Source organism: Phalacrocorax aristotelis, chromosome 3 (assembly GCF_949628215.1).
Source record: "Phalacrocorax aristotelis chromosome 3, bGulAri2.1, whole genome shotgun sequence".
NCBI classification, from domain to species: Eukaryota; Metazoa; Chordata; class Aves; order Suliformes; family Phalacrocoracidae; genus Phalacrocorax; species Phalacrocorax aristotelis.
Genome location: NC_134278.1, coordinates 86,073,058 through 86,089,289, shown reverse-complemented (window position 1 = coordinate 86,089,289; position 16,232 = coordinate 86,073,058). Strand labels below are relative to the sequence as shown.

At 37.4% G+C, this 16,232-nt stretch overlaps 1 protein-coding gene across 9 annotated transcripts in view; it reads left to right on the top strand.

The window, feature by feature from the left end:
- The window catches only part of KIF16B (kinesin family member 16B), a 146,781-nt gene that overhangs the window by 83,176 nt on the left and 47,373 nt on the right, over positions 1 to 16,232 (top strand). For 4 of the 9 annotated variants that reach the window (XM_075088262.1, XM_075088266.1, XM_075088269.1 and 1 more), the window contains 4 exons: positions 1,966 to 2,136; positions 3,503 to 3,608; positions 4,371 to 4,421; positions 11,594 to 11,716. In XM_075088262.1, the coding sequence (XP_074944363.1) occupies positions 1,966 to 2,136; positions 3,503 to 3,608; positions 4,371 to 4,421; positions 11,594 to 11,716 (451 nt within the window). The remainder of the gene's footprint in view (positions 1 to 1,965; positions 2,137 to 3,502; positions 3,609 to 4,370; positions 4,422 to 11,593; positions 11,717 to 16,232) is intronic. The other 5 variants (XM_075088263.1, XM_075088270.1, XM_075088268.1 and 2 more) reach the window with 3 other exon arrangements.

The window sequence follows — 16,232 nt, the reverse complement described above, 5'->3', positions numbered from 1 at the left end:
AATGAAACTTTGAACTCTTTCAGTGAATATCCCAGGGGCCTGAAAGTTTTTCTAAATGTTGAGTTAGAAGAAAAATCATAAGATACATAATAGTATGTTAAATATTACAGGCTACGTAATTGCTCTTGTGTTTGAATTTACACTTCACAGTACGCAATGTCTTGGGTGCTATAGTAAGCATATGAATTGTATATGTTTCTTGCTGTTCATCTTGATACTGTTATGTGATCATGTGCTCTGGTTCAGATCAGTGTTAATTCTCTGAAAATGTTCAAATGCAATATTCATTTGAAATGCTGTATGAGTGCAAGTCCATCGAACCGGCTAAAATGTTGTGGTTCCCCCCCCCCTCCCCCCCCAGTTTGACTAACATGTTAGCTCAAATTCTTTCACCTACAAGGATGACCCACAAAATGATAATTTGAAGTTAACTTATACTGGAATAATGCGCCATTGTGTTTTTCTTTACTGGCAGAGGTTTGTGGCGATAGAATAAACATAAAGCAACTTTAGTCATCTTTGTGACAATGGGATGTTATCGCTCAAGAGTGGCAAGGTGCAGTTTCGTGTACTTACTGGTGAATGTATCACATGGCTGGATAAGTTTATAGCTATAGGAAGTGATACCTTTTGATAGTAGAATGTTTACAAATCAAGAGATAAGCTTTGTTCCTTTAACGTAATTCTGATTTTTGTGGTTAAATTGATTTTTCCATAGATGCAAATGCTCTCCTACATCCATCTGCCATCTCCCATCCACTTTCCCTCAGGATGCAAATTGTTTTGCTGCTAATCAAAAGAAACAGATGGCTTCTGGCAGTGCTGCAAAAAGTACTCTAAAAATGAAGTAACAATTCAGCCTGCTTTACTCCAGCCTAAGCCTCAGCATTCGTCATCTATTTAATTTTCTGTTTTAACCTCCAGGGTGGAATAAGCAGTTGCAGCATTGTACTTCAATTCAGATATATGCAATTGTAGGATAAATGGTAGAATCCTGACTTTGCATAGTTTCCCCTGCTTTTGCAGGAACTTCTTTTCTTTTATGCTTTAATTTTCAAGTAACCTCTAGAAAAACAATTACCTCTGGAGATAAAATTGCTAATGTAAATAGGGAAGATTATTACTGTGTTACTAATCTAATCTCAGCTACATTACAAGCAAAAAGTGTGTATTGCAGATTACTATGTTACAACGTAGTTTAATTTGACTAAGTGGTAAATATTGCAAAAAGCGCTTATTTTCTGCTAGATGCCTCAGGCATTTTCAGTCACAAATACGGTATCCAATTTTACATATTCTGTTCTGTGCATAAATCTGGCTGATATGAAATTTATTAAAGTGAGGACGTTTCAATTTCAAAAGGTGATTTATTAGGTATGTAGAAAATAAATATTAGATGTTTTATTTTGTAAGTAAAATTTCAAAAATATGTATACAGACAGAAGGAATAACTGGAAAATAAGATTTTTATATATAGTACACAATTTAAAGATTTTCTTATGGATATGTTTTGCCATATCGTTGGTTTAGGTTGTCTTTGGTTTTTTGGATTAGTGCTGTATTTTGAGGTTTTAAATTTCCCCCCCCCCCCCCATTTATTAATTTACTTCCCACTGGAAGCTAATAACTGAGATCATCGATGGAGTTCTGTAGTGAGGAAAGTTTATCAAGTGATCCTAATAGATAGGTTAAGTCTTATGAATTCATATTTAATGTGCTGAGTTAGATACTTTTTGCACTGGAAGATATTGAAGTTGCTTTATTCAACTTAATACTGCTGTTGTAGTGTGCTTCTGAGCTGTCTCTATTTTACTACCTAAATATGCTTAAAGAAAAGTTATGGTTTTTATATTTTCATAAATATTAATATCTACAATCTCACATGTATGTATCCCAGTGTAAGTACAGTACTTCCTATAACAACTATGGGAAACAACTCCAAAGCAAAGCAAATCACATTTTAAGATCTCTTTATAGCCTGGACCAGGAAATTCAGCAGCTGAAGCAAAAAATATACGAGGGTGATGGTGGTCAGAAAGGAAATCATGGAACATTAGAAGAGAAACTTTCCCATACCGCTTCCCCTACCAGTCCAACAAACTCACAGCCACCTGCTGCTCCACTAGTTGATGATAGGTGGGTAACCTGCATTTCTGCAATATTTTTATATGAATGCAAACAATAGCTTTAGAAAACAAGTATTTTGAAAGGTTGTTCTGCCAGGGTTGGATTCTAATTAAGTACTGTAATTGTACTTAAAGACTAGTCTGGAAATAAAATTAATTTGCTATATTTTACTTCAAATAATCAACAGGCTAATCTGTTGCTCCTGTGCACTCTGTTTTAGAATAGAGGTTTGTAAAACTGTGTAGGCTTAAATGTTTTTGTTAAACTGTTTTTGTGTTTTCACTTACTTGTCTATATGGTACTGCTTTATATACACTTAAAGCAACAAAGAAAACTAAATTGTCTTGAGCCTTTTTTAACAGGGCAGCTGCATGGTATAATTTAAAATCTATTTCCTCTCTGTTCCTTTTACACTTAGACATGTAGTTATTAGTATCAACTCTTGGAACATTCCATTTGAAGATCAAACCTCTGTTAGCCTGAGTTGCCAGTTGCCAATATCACAGTAGTGATAAAAGTAAACCACTAAGTAACTAAAGATACAACCCCAGTGTGCTGGTTTTGGCTGAGAAGGGGTTAATTCTCTTTACTGTAGTGCCTGTGGTGGTAGGGGACACTTCCAGCTTCCCGTGCTCTGCCATGTGGCCGGGAGGGGCAGGGCCACAGCCGGGGCGACTGACCCCAGCTGGCCAATGGGATGTTCATTCCATACCATGTGACGCCATGACCAGTATATCAACGGGGGCAGTGGGTGCGCGGGGGGGGGGGGGGGGGGCGGGCAGTTGCGGCTCGGGGACTAGCAGCGCGGGGGCAGCGGGCGGCTGCATCACGTGTGGTTTGTTTTGGTGGTTCATTCCCCTTCCTCCCCCTCCCCGCCCCGGGTTTCATGCCTGTCATTGTTTTCCTTTCCATTGCATTTTTGTTGTTATTGTTTTATTTCAATTATTAAACTGTTCTTATCTTGACCCACGAGTGTTACCCTTCTGCTTCTCTCCCCTGTCCCACCGATGGGGGAGTGAGCAAGCGGCTGTGTGGGGTTGAGTTGCCGGCTAAACCACAACACCCAGCCTTCTATTTCTTCATCTCTCTTATCTTCAGTGCCACTTGTTTGTAGAGCTGTATGCATAGCAGTGGTTTACCCTGTGGTCCATTAAATTGTCTAATTGTGCTAACAAATTGTTAACCTTTGCCTGCTAAATGAATACTTGCTCAGAAGTCCATGTTCCTTAAGCAGGGATAAAACTGGTCTAACATTAAGCCTGCCAATTTAAGAACTGTGTGGTACTTAGAGTTCATTATTGTTTCAAAGAGTCCTTTAGCCTGTCTTGATTTTTATCTACGAGTATACTTTCTTGAACTTTTCTATATCTTGAAGGATAAATGCCTTCATTGAACAAGAAGTGCAGAGAAGGCTCCAGAATATTCATCATAATGCTGAGGATAATGGTGCTAGCCTGTCCTGGTCTACAGAAAGTTTAAAGGTGAGCAGAGATAGGTGGGAAATCCTGACCTTCAATGCATCATGTGTAACCACTGATTTAGTTTTGTTCAAGAATTTTCATGTTTTCCGGTGTTTACTTAACTTCAGTTTACCAAAATAGTAAATCAGAGAGATCAGTTTTAGATTTTGCTTGTCCTTTTTTCGCCAGGGGAGGTTTAGACTGGATATTAGGAAATATTACTTCACTGAAAGAGTTGTCAGGGATTGGAACAGGCTGCCCAGGTAAGTGGTTGAGCCACCATACCTGGAGGTATTTAAAAGATGTTTGGATGTAGTGCTTGAGGACATGGTTTAGTGGTGAACTGGCAGTGTTAGGTTTATGGTTGGACTTGATGATCTTAAAGGTATTTTCCAACCTATATGATTCTTTTCTCTACTTTGTGTGGTTTATGTTGGTTTTTTGTTGTTGTTGTTGTTGGTTTTTTTGAGTATGTAAATGGCAATAGGAAGCTTGCAGATAAAATAAAAATCTTTATTTTATGTCTGTAAAATACACTGATAAAATTTTGTCCAGAAGAACAGTAATTGTTTACATTTGCAAACAAATGCTTGTTTAAAAACTTGTGATCTTTGTCCAAAGACTGGATTGATTGACTTCTAAACCAGTGGTTTAATAAATATCAATAAGAAAATAGTTATTTTTGGTTATTAAAAAGAATGTATCTTCCTATAAATACTTTTAAATGAACTTATAAAGAAAGGCACTCTCTTTAATAACAAGTTTTACCTTTTTTGTTCTTAGGATAATGAGAGGCTTAATAATGGCACAGTTCAACGCAAGCTGAAGTATGAGGTAGGTCATAATTTGTCAGAATGAAACAGTTGTCTTAAATTATGGCATGCTCTGTAATTAAATTTCTTAATGTTTAGGTGCATAATTAGAACTTTGAATTCACAGCAAGATTAATGGCTAGTTGAGACAGTGGGAATTAAAGTGATTTCTTCAGATTGGGCATAGCTTTTTCCTTATTTGAAAGGTGTGGTGTCATCGTGGATGCTTCTTCCTTGTTTTGTCATGATTCTTTATTTGGAATAGTATCCCTTTCCTGAGTTTTTTTTAGAGGATAAAAGCATTTAATGAGAAGAGGTTGTCTGAAATCAGAATACTTCACAGTTTTGACTCACAATGAACTTGCTACTGTAAAGGTGTCTATAATATTAGCAAGTAGCATCGGGCCAATTTGCCTATGTCACAAAGGATTCATACATGTATATTTAAAATGAGGCTCAGACCCTTCGACTGTACTTGGTTGCCTAACCTTCTCTTGAAGTGACTTGGTGACTAAATACTAAATACCTTTAGGGATTTAAGCCGCAGTAGTAGGAGGGCTGCAACAGCTCCAATCTGGACTTTTTTTGGACTTCTACACTGTTATTTTTAAACTATGTTGGACGACTTATGCTATCTTGGATAGTATAGGATTACTTCATTGTGCATGTATGGAAAATAAAAAGGTTTTATAAACTTCTGCATTGCACTTTTGAGTTTCCTGTGGTTTTCAAGTAAAGCAAATATCAACCAAGTGAAATGGATACTGTACAAAGGAAAAGCAGTGGTGGGCTGGGAAGATTAACCATTCCCGAATCAGACCTCAATCACTTCTGTTGGATTTTCTCTCTCTAATTTTGAGAGATTGTACCAATTTTGAATGATTGTACAAACCTAATCAAATCAATCCTCAGTTTAAGAAATGTTCAAATCAGAAAGCTTTATAAAGACATTTCTATTTTCTTCTTTTGAAATATTTAACAGAGAAGTCAACAGTGGCAGCCACATTATGGTTTTCCATTTATGTCTAAAGATGGCACTTGTCCTTCTGAGTTGTGCGGAGAAAATGCAGGAATAAAAGACCATAAGAGACAGAAGGAATATACAGAGATGTGGGATTTTTTTTTTCCCCAGTTCTGGAAGAATCTCCTCCCCTCTTACATCAGAGAAGGCATTCGAGAATGAAAGGATAATTCAGAACAGGAGAGCTTTGTTTGTCGTTGTGACATTGAAAGTAGTTTAATTAACTTCAAAAGTATTAATACTTTAGAGTAAGAATGTTCCTTATCAGAATGTTTTATCTACTTCTTTACAAAGTCATGACTTAAATAACATGGCTTATTCACTCTGCAAGGTTGAAAATGTCAATCATTTTGACAAAAAAGTGATGACTTCTCAGGATTGTGACAGCTCAAGAACTGAATCTAATTGTTCCCACTTGAAACAGCTGTCTCCTGTAGAATCCTTAATGTGTGCTAATGGGCAGGCTGGCTTTAACAGCATATTGTGCCGTCTTTTTTCTCAGTCTAATATACATTCTGAAATAATAACTTGTAAAGAAAACAGCCTATTTAAAACAGTACACCCCACAATTGAGGACCAGTCTAGTAATTCTCAGCTTCCCACACAAAAAGCCTCTGATTTGATTTATTTTAAGTCAATAGCTTCTGGTTTTGATGTGAGACCAGAACACACGGTTTGGGATATCTTTTCAGTAAGCTTTCCTTCCATTACAAAAATACCAGTAGTCAGCTGCTAAACAGTACAGTGGTTTCTAAACAAATTACGAAGTTGGGAAGTTTGTGTGACACAAGTGAGATGTGCACAAGCAGTATCATTAGTACAAAATCTGCCATTTATAAGAAACTTGCAAGTAAATGTATTCTTCAAGACAGATGTGAATCAAGACATGTCCCACTCTACCGATGGCACTAAAGTTTGTACTGAAAATGTCATTCAGCCTGAATCCTGTGTGCGAGATGCTATCATGATGTGTGTAAGCACAGAAATATCCAATGCCTGTGTGAGAAAGCCCTCTGAAGGATTTGCATACCCTTGCAAAAACGAACAGCTGGAAAACAGTCTTGCATTAAGACAGAAATTTGTGCATTTTCCTGATGTCTTTTCGAAGCTTCAGGTCTGTTCTCTGGAAAAAATGCTGGAATTTTTGACCTCTGCCTTACCTCAAATTTGTACTGGAATGGAGGAGTTAGAGTGTATATTGGCTCACTGTTGGCAGTTGTAAAACACCTGATCCAGAACCTGGTTGCTTGCTTTTATTCAGCTCCATTCTGTATGTTGTTTCGTCCGTTGAACAAGATGCCTGCCAGAGTTCCTTGGCAATGTTTTATGGGGTTCCCATTGTCTCGATAAAGGAGATTTGAGTTGGCTTTGCTGGACAGAGTATTAGACTTCTGTGTTCTGCTGAAGATGGTTTATTCACAATATATACCTATAACAAACACTTAACTCAAAGGATTTGCCATGACATAATGAGAGTTTTGATTTCTGCAGTGAATGATGCTGTTCGTTTAAATCACCAGCTCTTGAAAGATTATTTGATGCAGATTTCACTTGACTGGATGTCAGAAGTAAATGACTTAGTTTTTCCAAATGGAGTAAGATTGTCCTGTAAATTCAGAACTGTATTAGCTGATCTGGTTTACTTATTCCATGAAAATATGGGAAATATTAAACTTTTATTAGGCGACATTAATGTACTGCTGTATGCCACAGTGAAAATAGACACTGCTAAGCAGACTGTGTATAGATCTCCGGTTCTTAAAACTACTCATATAGGTCTCTTAAGGGAAAAGAATGTCTTTTACGCTGCATGTAACTGTTTGGATGCTTCATGCCAGCGATCACAATTTGACAGCCTTCAGTTGTACAGTTTGAATGATAGCCGATGTGTAGTTTTGCCAGACAAAGAGAATTTCACAAAAATTGAGCTTGTGTTTTCTAAGAGCAAGGTTGGATCAGATTCAGGAATTAGTTTTTCTAAATACTGTGGAAAAGAAATAAATACTCAACTGACAGTCATCCCATCAATTCTTAAAAGCGGTTTGCATATCCCTTTGGAAATCTGGAAATTAACATTCAGTTCAAGTGAAGAAGCCATTTGGCTAATTATGCATCTGACTAGGTGTTGAAATCCAAATACGTTTAGATACATTCAAAATAAGAGGTTAATGAATATTGATAAAACCTTCCCTTCCCCCCTCCCCAATCTTTTATCAATAGGCAAAAGAATCCTTCGAGCCTATAAGGGAATACCATAGAGTGCGTATACACATCTTAGCAAAAATGGATATTACTTGAGTGCTTACTTTTTGTGGGTCTCTAAGATGCTGTACATAAATCTCCTTGGGAAATTGAGGAAATGGAATGTTTCTATGTTATACAGTAGGTGGATCAAAACTATAATTACAGCTGTGTCTCCTGATTTCCATTTTGGCTGTTGTTTCTGGCTCCTCCATCTCCTATGGGTCTTCATTAAGGTCTTCTCTATTCCTCCTGGATTGCCTTTTCCTTAATCTTTCTGTGTATCTTTGTTTTTCATTCTTCTCATCTTTTGCATGCCCTTGATCTCAATATTTCAAAACATCTCTAATATTTTTGTTGCCTGAACGGGAAGTTGTGTTTAGGTTTCTATGGCACATTCAATGTATGCTCTTAATACTGAGGGTGTTTATAGCTTTTATACTGACAATTTTGGGAAGAATAGCATTGACAATTCTATTCTGCTTGGGAGTTTTGCATTATTGCACTCTTAGGTTAAAGTTTGTCACCAAGTGCAAAAGGAGTTGTGCTTGGATTATTCTAAGTGTGTTGGCTGAGTTGCCAGGAATTGATGGGGTCTTTCTTCCCTTGGGTTTGCACCCTTTGCCTAGAGCCAAAAGAGTGTAGGCTATGTGGAAGCAGTGAAACAGAACAAGAAAAATGCAGAGAACACCCAATGCTCTTTTTGGATTTCCCTCTCCCCTTTTCTTTCAGGGAAGGAATGCATGGCTTCTGAGTTATGCCTATTTATTTTTTTCCAAATAGTTAACTTGTACTTCCCTGAAATAGAAGAAGTCTTTGTATTCCCTTGATGTGAGTGTTTAAGGAAAATGTGATGTGAAAATCAACTTAAAGGGTGTAAACAGATGTTGGCTGTGCTTTAAATAGCATGTCGACCTTTGGTCATGATACTATACCAGTGGTAAGACAAACGTTTTGGGGTGTATCATCTGAGTACGTGGATAGTTAGCAACTGGGTGTACTGCCTGATGGATGGAATAAGTTTATCCCTAGAGTTTTCTGCATGTAATGTGCCCCTTTTTCTGCTTGCTTTCTAATGGGGTTGGTGATATTGTGACATTGCATCTCGTACAGTCTCTGTAATATTACATTCCAAGAAATAATGGAACTATTCAACATTAGTAAAAGATTTACATTAGTCGAGGCTTGACTTCAGCTTAGTACAAGGTTATTCTTTACCTGTTACCACTATCAGATGTTCAAATAGTAAATAAGCTGTTGTCTCCCATCTTTTTTTTCCTCCCTTGTAAAGGGAGTGGAATACCTTTTCAATCCTGTTGCTTGAATGTGCCATCTGCCTTGTTTGAGGAATATGGTCCTTGGCAGAAAAAACAGTGGTATCTAATCTGAAATTCTAAATTCTGTAAGCATATTGCCAGTAGAGGTGAAATCTTCTAGAGTTAGACTTCAGTCTCTCTACTAGTATAAGAACACTTCCTGTTTGTTCTTACCATATATAAAGACAAGATAATGTAATTCACGTGGGATTTCAAAAGAAATAACTTGCATTGGATGGAGAAGCTGTGTCTGGAAGGATGAATGCTGGTTTGGATAGAGAGTTATGGCTTTCTTTATCACAACAAAACTTACTACTACCTTAAGGAAATCCAAAGATGAGCAAAATGGGTTGCATTATTTTGAGGTATGGTTTTTGTTTTTTAAAAAATACACAACACAAATACACATACACAAATATCTCACAGAACATGGAGTAGACAGAGTAGTTATGAGTTCAGTGTAACCTCATGTCAGTCCAGTTCGAGTGGCTCCCTCGTTGACATCACCAAGGCATTTCTTCTAAGCCTTGATAAAAGTTAACATGGAGTGGCACTATCTGGGAGGACTTCCTTAATCACAGCTGCTAAATGACAGCAATTTCTGCAAATAATTTCTTTTCAGATTATACCCTGAAGTTAAATGTTTGTGCATGTTGTGTTCCAGGTAACATGGTCTCCCTCTTTTGCATTTGTTTTCAAATCTAACTTGATGAATATTCTGTACTTCTATGAAAAAACAACTTCACAACAGTATCTTTTATTCTGCTGTAAATGAAACATTACATAATGGTTGATATTTATGACTGTCAAAGGATTATTTAATGTATTAGGGTGTGGTTTTCTCAGTATTTTGTCTTTGAGATTTTGTTCTCTGACTATTAGCTGTTTGTAATAATTTACTGACAGTCATTTTCAGAGAACTATATGTTGACAGAGGTGGCTTTAAGAGTGACTTTATAGTTTTATTGTTGTTTTAAAACAGATGATACTGTCAAAGCAATGAACTCCTCTTTCCCCCAAGGAACGAACTGCTTGCATTTCTACGCTGCAGAAATGAGTTTTAGCTGAAAAGCCAATAACTTGGGGAGAAGTGAAAGAACAGCAAAATGGAGAGGAGAAAATATTTGTTGCATAAATGAAAGTCACTAAAAGTATTTTTCCATTCCAGTGCAAACTTTTTTTGTATTTTCACTAAAAAAGAGTTTGTGCAAAACACCTAGATAAAGTCAGTTAATTAGAACTAAAAATCACTTTCTTTGTATTTTCTTTTTCACTACTCTTCACGCTAAAGTTAAGGGAAATTACTTTGGCATTTATAATTGACTAGTAATGATGTAACAGCATCTCCTTCTTGTTAGCTAGGTGAGGATGCCAAAAAGCTGTCTGTAACAATCAGCATTCAGAGAGGTGTTTACAAAAGTTTCAAACTTTTCTCCAGCTCCTACACGGTATCGTGTACTGAGAGTCACCAGGAGTTGCTACAAAGAGACCAAGTGTCAGTGAGCAGAAGTGTGAGACACGTTCACATGTGGCAATAGTGTTGGTCAAGACTGAAGAATTTTGGCCAAGCAACACGTGTTGTGGTAGTTGCTAAGGGATTGAAAATGAATGTTGAGAATACAGGATCTATGTAATTGATGGATAGCATCATAAATACAAATATATAACATGGTCATAACTTTAAAGTGATAGCTTTCCAATCTTTTTTGTTATTAACTTATACTTGTTATGGTGCTGTTATTTTTTAAGTACAAGTTCAGTAAGCTTTTCAGACCAAATACATTCAATTGAGAAAGTAGAGGACTTCCTAGAAGGCAGTTTCTGTACTTGTTCACTGTGAATGCTTATGCTACTTTTGGAGATGCTCACTGCAAAGCATTAATCTTTTCAGCTGCAGAAGTATTTTATTTTTGACATAACTTGAGTTACAGATTCCATCTGGCTGTTAATCAGAGGAGTGTGCCCTCATGACTTTTTTGTCAAGACCATGAAAATTTCTCATAGTTTTTTTTGCTAATTATAGATATGATTTAAAGAAAAAAGTAGGAAACTGTTCTGACAGTGGATTACTATGTTATCTATATCTTATTTAATTATAAAATGAGTTTGGATTTAAAAGTCTAAGATCTAGGCAATTTCTGAATTGCCTCGATCCTGTGCAGCTTTGCATGCTATTGTAAACAAGTTTGTTATAAAGATAAACACATACAAAAAATATGACTGGCTGTGAAGGCTTGATGTATTTTATTTCATATTTATGGCATTCATATTTACTTTTTTCACAGAGGGTTAATACAGTGTCATCTGCTTTCCCTTGTTTTTGATATCTAAGCTGTGAACATGCCTTTCCAAAGAATAAGCAATATTTTTGAAGACTTTTCACCTCCATTTTTTCATGCATAACAATATGCTACGACTTGTTTGTAAAAGGAAATCCACTTTGTTTTCAAGTAATTCCTTCATTTTTTAAAAAAAATTTCTGCCTCCTCCATGCTGTCTTTCCCTGCTTTTCCAGCCAAGAACATTTTCTCATTTTTAGCCAAGTTCTTTTCTTTTTTTCCTCATGTAGTCATTTTCGTTTTCCTTTGTTCTCCCTATTTGATACGCACATGAAAGCGGATGGTCTGTCGTTCTCTGGGAGCAAATCCAGATGACCTAAAGGACCCAATTAAAATTAGTATTCCACGCTATGTCCTGTGTGGGCAGGGAAAGGATGAACACTATGAGTTTGAAATAAAGGTAAGTGCTTTTCAGTTGCTTCTCCTTAATGCTTGGGTTCTCTGTACACATGTTGCTGTTGCTTTCATTTGTACACAATAGCACAAAGAAGCAGTAATAATAGAAAACGCTTTTTGTTTAAAACCAAATAGTTCCTAGTTTATTCTGGCCAGCTATCTGTGACAGCATCACAGTTAGCAAAGATGGAAATGGCAACTCAAAATGCACCTGAGAATCTGCGGATTCCAGAAATCACCTTACTAACCCCAATGAAATGTAGTTTTTGTTTCCACTAACTGCAGTTTTTGGTTCTGTCTCTTTCCATTGTCTTAAGTGGCCCCAGTACTGCTAAATAACAGAGGCTGTGAGAAGGCATGCACAGTACAGGACACTGTAAAGACAGGTATTTTCCAAGTGGATCAATTGTACACAGAAGGCTCGTGGTCAGACTCTTGGGTTGAGCAGTTCCAGATCCAATGTCAAATAATTCAGTTGAAGATGTTGCAGAGATGAGGATTAAATGCATATTGGTTATAGGAAAGACCTTTATTGAGATGCAAGTGTCAGGTATAGAAAATATTAGACCTGAAATATTTACCTATAATAATAAAAACATAATTAAAGTATTTTGCACATAGCTTTGCACTTTGAATTTCCTGGGGCCAGCGAAAGCCCAGAGCCAGGGAGATACTGAGAGAAGAGTAAATGCATACAAAACTTGCCCAAGGAATGTTCTAGCCACCAACTATTTTCAGCACACAGGATTTACTGAATAGGGTAACGGTTAGTGAAGGTAAATACAGTAAAAAAGTATTTTCTCTTTTTAGTGAGTTGGTGGGTTTCTTTTCCAAATATTCTCCCTTCATCCCTAAAACCCATGTAAACATCCGCCTTAGGATGAAGAGGCAGTTAAAGAGTACGTGCAGGAGGACTTGGACTTATCTGGAAGGAAATGTAATAGAAGAAAAATGTTGGAAGGGGGTGGAATTTGTAACCAGGAAAGAACAGGGTGCTCTGGCTAAGAGCAGTGTATGTGGAATGGCTATTCTCTTCTGCTGTACTTGCCAGAACCATCTTTTCTTTCTCTTGTGCCATTTCTAGGCTGCCTCTGAAAGAAACTGCTGCTTAAATAACTGGTTTGATGAAGTTCAAAGCAAAGAAGTGGATGACATGGGGTAGGGAATGGGCTGTCACTTTAATAATCATATTCCACTGCTTCAACGTCCTTAGAGCACTAAATATTTCTGTTGAAGTTCCTATGGACCTTAGGTTGGCAGTCTTTGGGATATTTCTTATAGTCACATTGATCAACTGTTTATGCTTTTTTTCCTTTGCTTCCAGGTCTCTGTATGTCACAGTGGGCTGCTTTTGCTGTGGTCAGGATTTGGCTCCAAGCTACAATCCACAGTCTTTCCACAAACTTCTCTGTTTTAAACCTTTCCCCTGCAGAGTTTCCAGCTCTACTTTGATCTGTATTAATCTTCAGCTGCTGTTACTTTTATTTTTTGGGAAATTAGAATATGTGGTGATTTTTTTTTTTTTCCTTAGAAAGCAGGAATGTAGGAAGACAGGGCAGGGAGGAGAGAATGTGTACCTGTTTATTTCATCCCTTCTTGATGGGTCAGGATAAAATGTCAGTTGCTGAAATAATTCCTTATTTCAGCTTTACTTCCGTCAAGTTTATTTTCAGTTGTACTCATATCAGAATATGTGTCAGTCTTGAAAGGGCTGGGGTGTTGCTAATTTCATTTCCTTTGCTAGTTCCCAAATAAGCTTTTTTCACCAAGGTTCCTCTTGCTCTTGGGAAAATGGGTAGCTGGCCTACGAGCATGTAACCGCATTTTGAACTCTGACAAAGGGACAAAGGATCACTGAGTTTAATTGTAAGACAGTCCCCAAGCCTTTGAATCTTAGGTGTCTCAGAATTATTTTCTTCAACACATGTTTCTAGTAACTGTGTTTGTAGTTAAATCCTGGCATAGTGCTGTATAGAGGAACAAATATAATAAATTCCTATATGTAACAAATATAGTAATTTATTCTTGTGACATGCAATAGTAAAGATTCCTTTTATATGCCAAAAGGGTGAGAGTTCCACTTTTCTTGGCAGCATCATGGTTGGTTCATAACTGTTTCAACTCTAACATATGCAGAAATACTTTTATTTGTGCAGATTCAGCATCTTGTCCACCCAGACATATAAAACCTTTGGGAATGGGCCAGCAAGATGGTCTGTCCACTTAGGTTCATCACTGGATACAGATCCTACTTTAAGATGTTGAGTGACTCCATGAGAACCCGTTGGAGAGAGTTCGAAATAGAAACAAAATCATACTTGATTAGAATTAAGCTAGAACCTCTTCTTTTGCAGCGAGAAATCTCATGGAGCTGTTTGTGCTGGTCTGCTATTATGTATTCAGTACAAATAGATACATTTCCAAAAAATCTCCATTTGGGCGATGGTTCTATTTTTTGTCTTTAGAGACATGATGAAACAGTAGTAACTTAATCAGGTCTAAACATATTTACGTTAGAGCTGAATTTAGAGTACCAGAAAACTATTATTGTATCCTGTTCCTTTCATGTTGTTGTGATGTGCAGAATATTCAGACAAGGCTGTACTAGAAACAACAGCATATCAGAAGAGCTTTTGCATTGATAAGACTCTAGGCATCTGTTACATACTGCCTGTGGTTGCAGACAGTACCTATGGATAGCAGAAGGAGCAGTGAGGCAGCAGTGAAGGGGGGACTGCAGCTCACACCAAGACACTCAGGGTCCCCTGAGAGTAGGTGATGGAAGCAAAGCCTGGAATTAAGCACAGCCCTGCAAGGGATCCTCTGCTAGGAGGGAAGGTTGTAGATGAACCTTCTCATTTTCATTCAGCTTTTCCTAGTTGTTCTGACCTCTCATTTTACTTATCCTGTTCAATATTCTTTCAAAACTGTCTTTTTCTTGTGTTTCAAAGACTTTCAGTCATCTCTGAGTTACCTATCACTCTCTACAACTACCTGCAAGAAGGTTGTAGCGAGGTGGGTTTTGGTCTCTTCTCCCAAACGACTAGTGATGGGATGAGAGGAAATGGCCTCAAGCTGCACCAGGGGAATTTTAGATTGGATATGGGGGAAAATTTCTTTACTGAAAGAGTAGTCAGGCATTGGAACACACTGCCCAGAGAGGTGGTGGAGTCACCATCCCTGGGGGTATTTAAAAGACGTGTAGATGTGGCGCTTGAGGGCATGGTTTAGGAGACGTGGTGTTGGGTTGGCGGCTGCACTTGATGATCCTAGAGGTCTTAGACTATATAGTAAACAGAGTATACTCTTACAGAGTATATAGTCTGTCATGCAGCTTTTTTTTAAATGAGGGAAAAGAATCCCAGCCCCAACTGGCTGGATCAGCTGTAGGGGTAAAAGGCCGTGTTCTGGAAATGCTATTGCTATGCCAGGTGTGCTGTAATTCTCCTGTTTATATGAGTAGGTTGATCCTAGTAACATTATTGTTGAACTTTGGGGACTGGTTAAGATTTTGTTTAGCTTCAAAATTAATTTTCCAATAATCTCAGCAGTATGGGAAGGAGGGAGTGACTTGATGGCATCTTGCTTCAACAGGGAAAACTTCCAGTAACAACAGTAAAATTTTGCAATGCATTACCTGCTAGTCTCATTGCAAAAATTAGGAAAGCAAACAAAAAGGATGATAGGGACCAAGTCAGGTCAAGCCAAGCCACCAGAGAATGCTCTACAGAAAATCCTTCGGTTCTTAGGCAGCAGAGATATATGGTTTTGCTATTTTCTTTCCTGTCCACCTCCAGCAAGTTTTTATTGAACTTTGTAGAAGAAAGCTAATAAATAATGGGCTGCAGGCAATTTGATCTGGCTAAGTTTGGTACCACCCTATCACCTAGATAGCTGTCAGATGCACAGCCAACAACGTCATTGGCAAGCTGACATACATGCTCTTCCCAGGCTGTGTAGCTGGAAGAGTCCTGGATGCTTTGTGCTAGGTTGCTCCCTTAAAGGCACGCTTCTGTGAAAACCCATGGGGAAAAAGAGATCACTTTTGAATTAACATCATCATGTACAAAGGAAATTACAATAGAAAAATTTCACGAGTCAGAAATATTGAAATATAGAACTAAAGGAAAAAGACAGAAATTAATAATATCGATATTTTATGACTATCCATTGCACTGTAATGTTCACTTGAATGTTTAAATCACAAAGCCCTTTACTTTTATTCAGAACAAAATGGTTAATTGGTTAATCAACATCAGTGTAGCATACATATTCCTAAATACTTTTTTTGTTAAACCTGCCTATGTATGTTAAATCCATTCACCTGATTTGTAAAGTTTGAGACGCTGTTACCAATATATTGAGGGAGGGCAACTGCTTGAGTTTTTTTTCATGAGGGAATATAGTCCATCATGCAGATGTCTAGTAGCCATCAAGCTTATTGGTGACTTGAAAGATGAGTTTTATCAGAAATAACGAATTTGCATTGTGGAGATATGCTGGAAGAACCTGTCTTAACA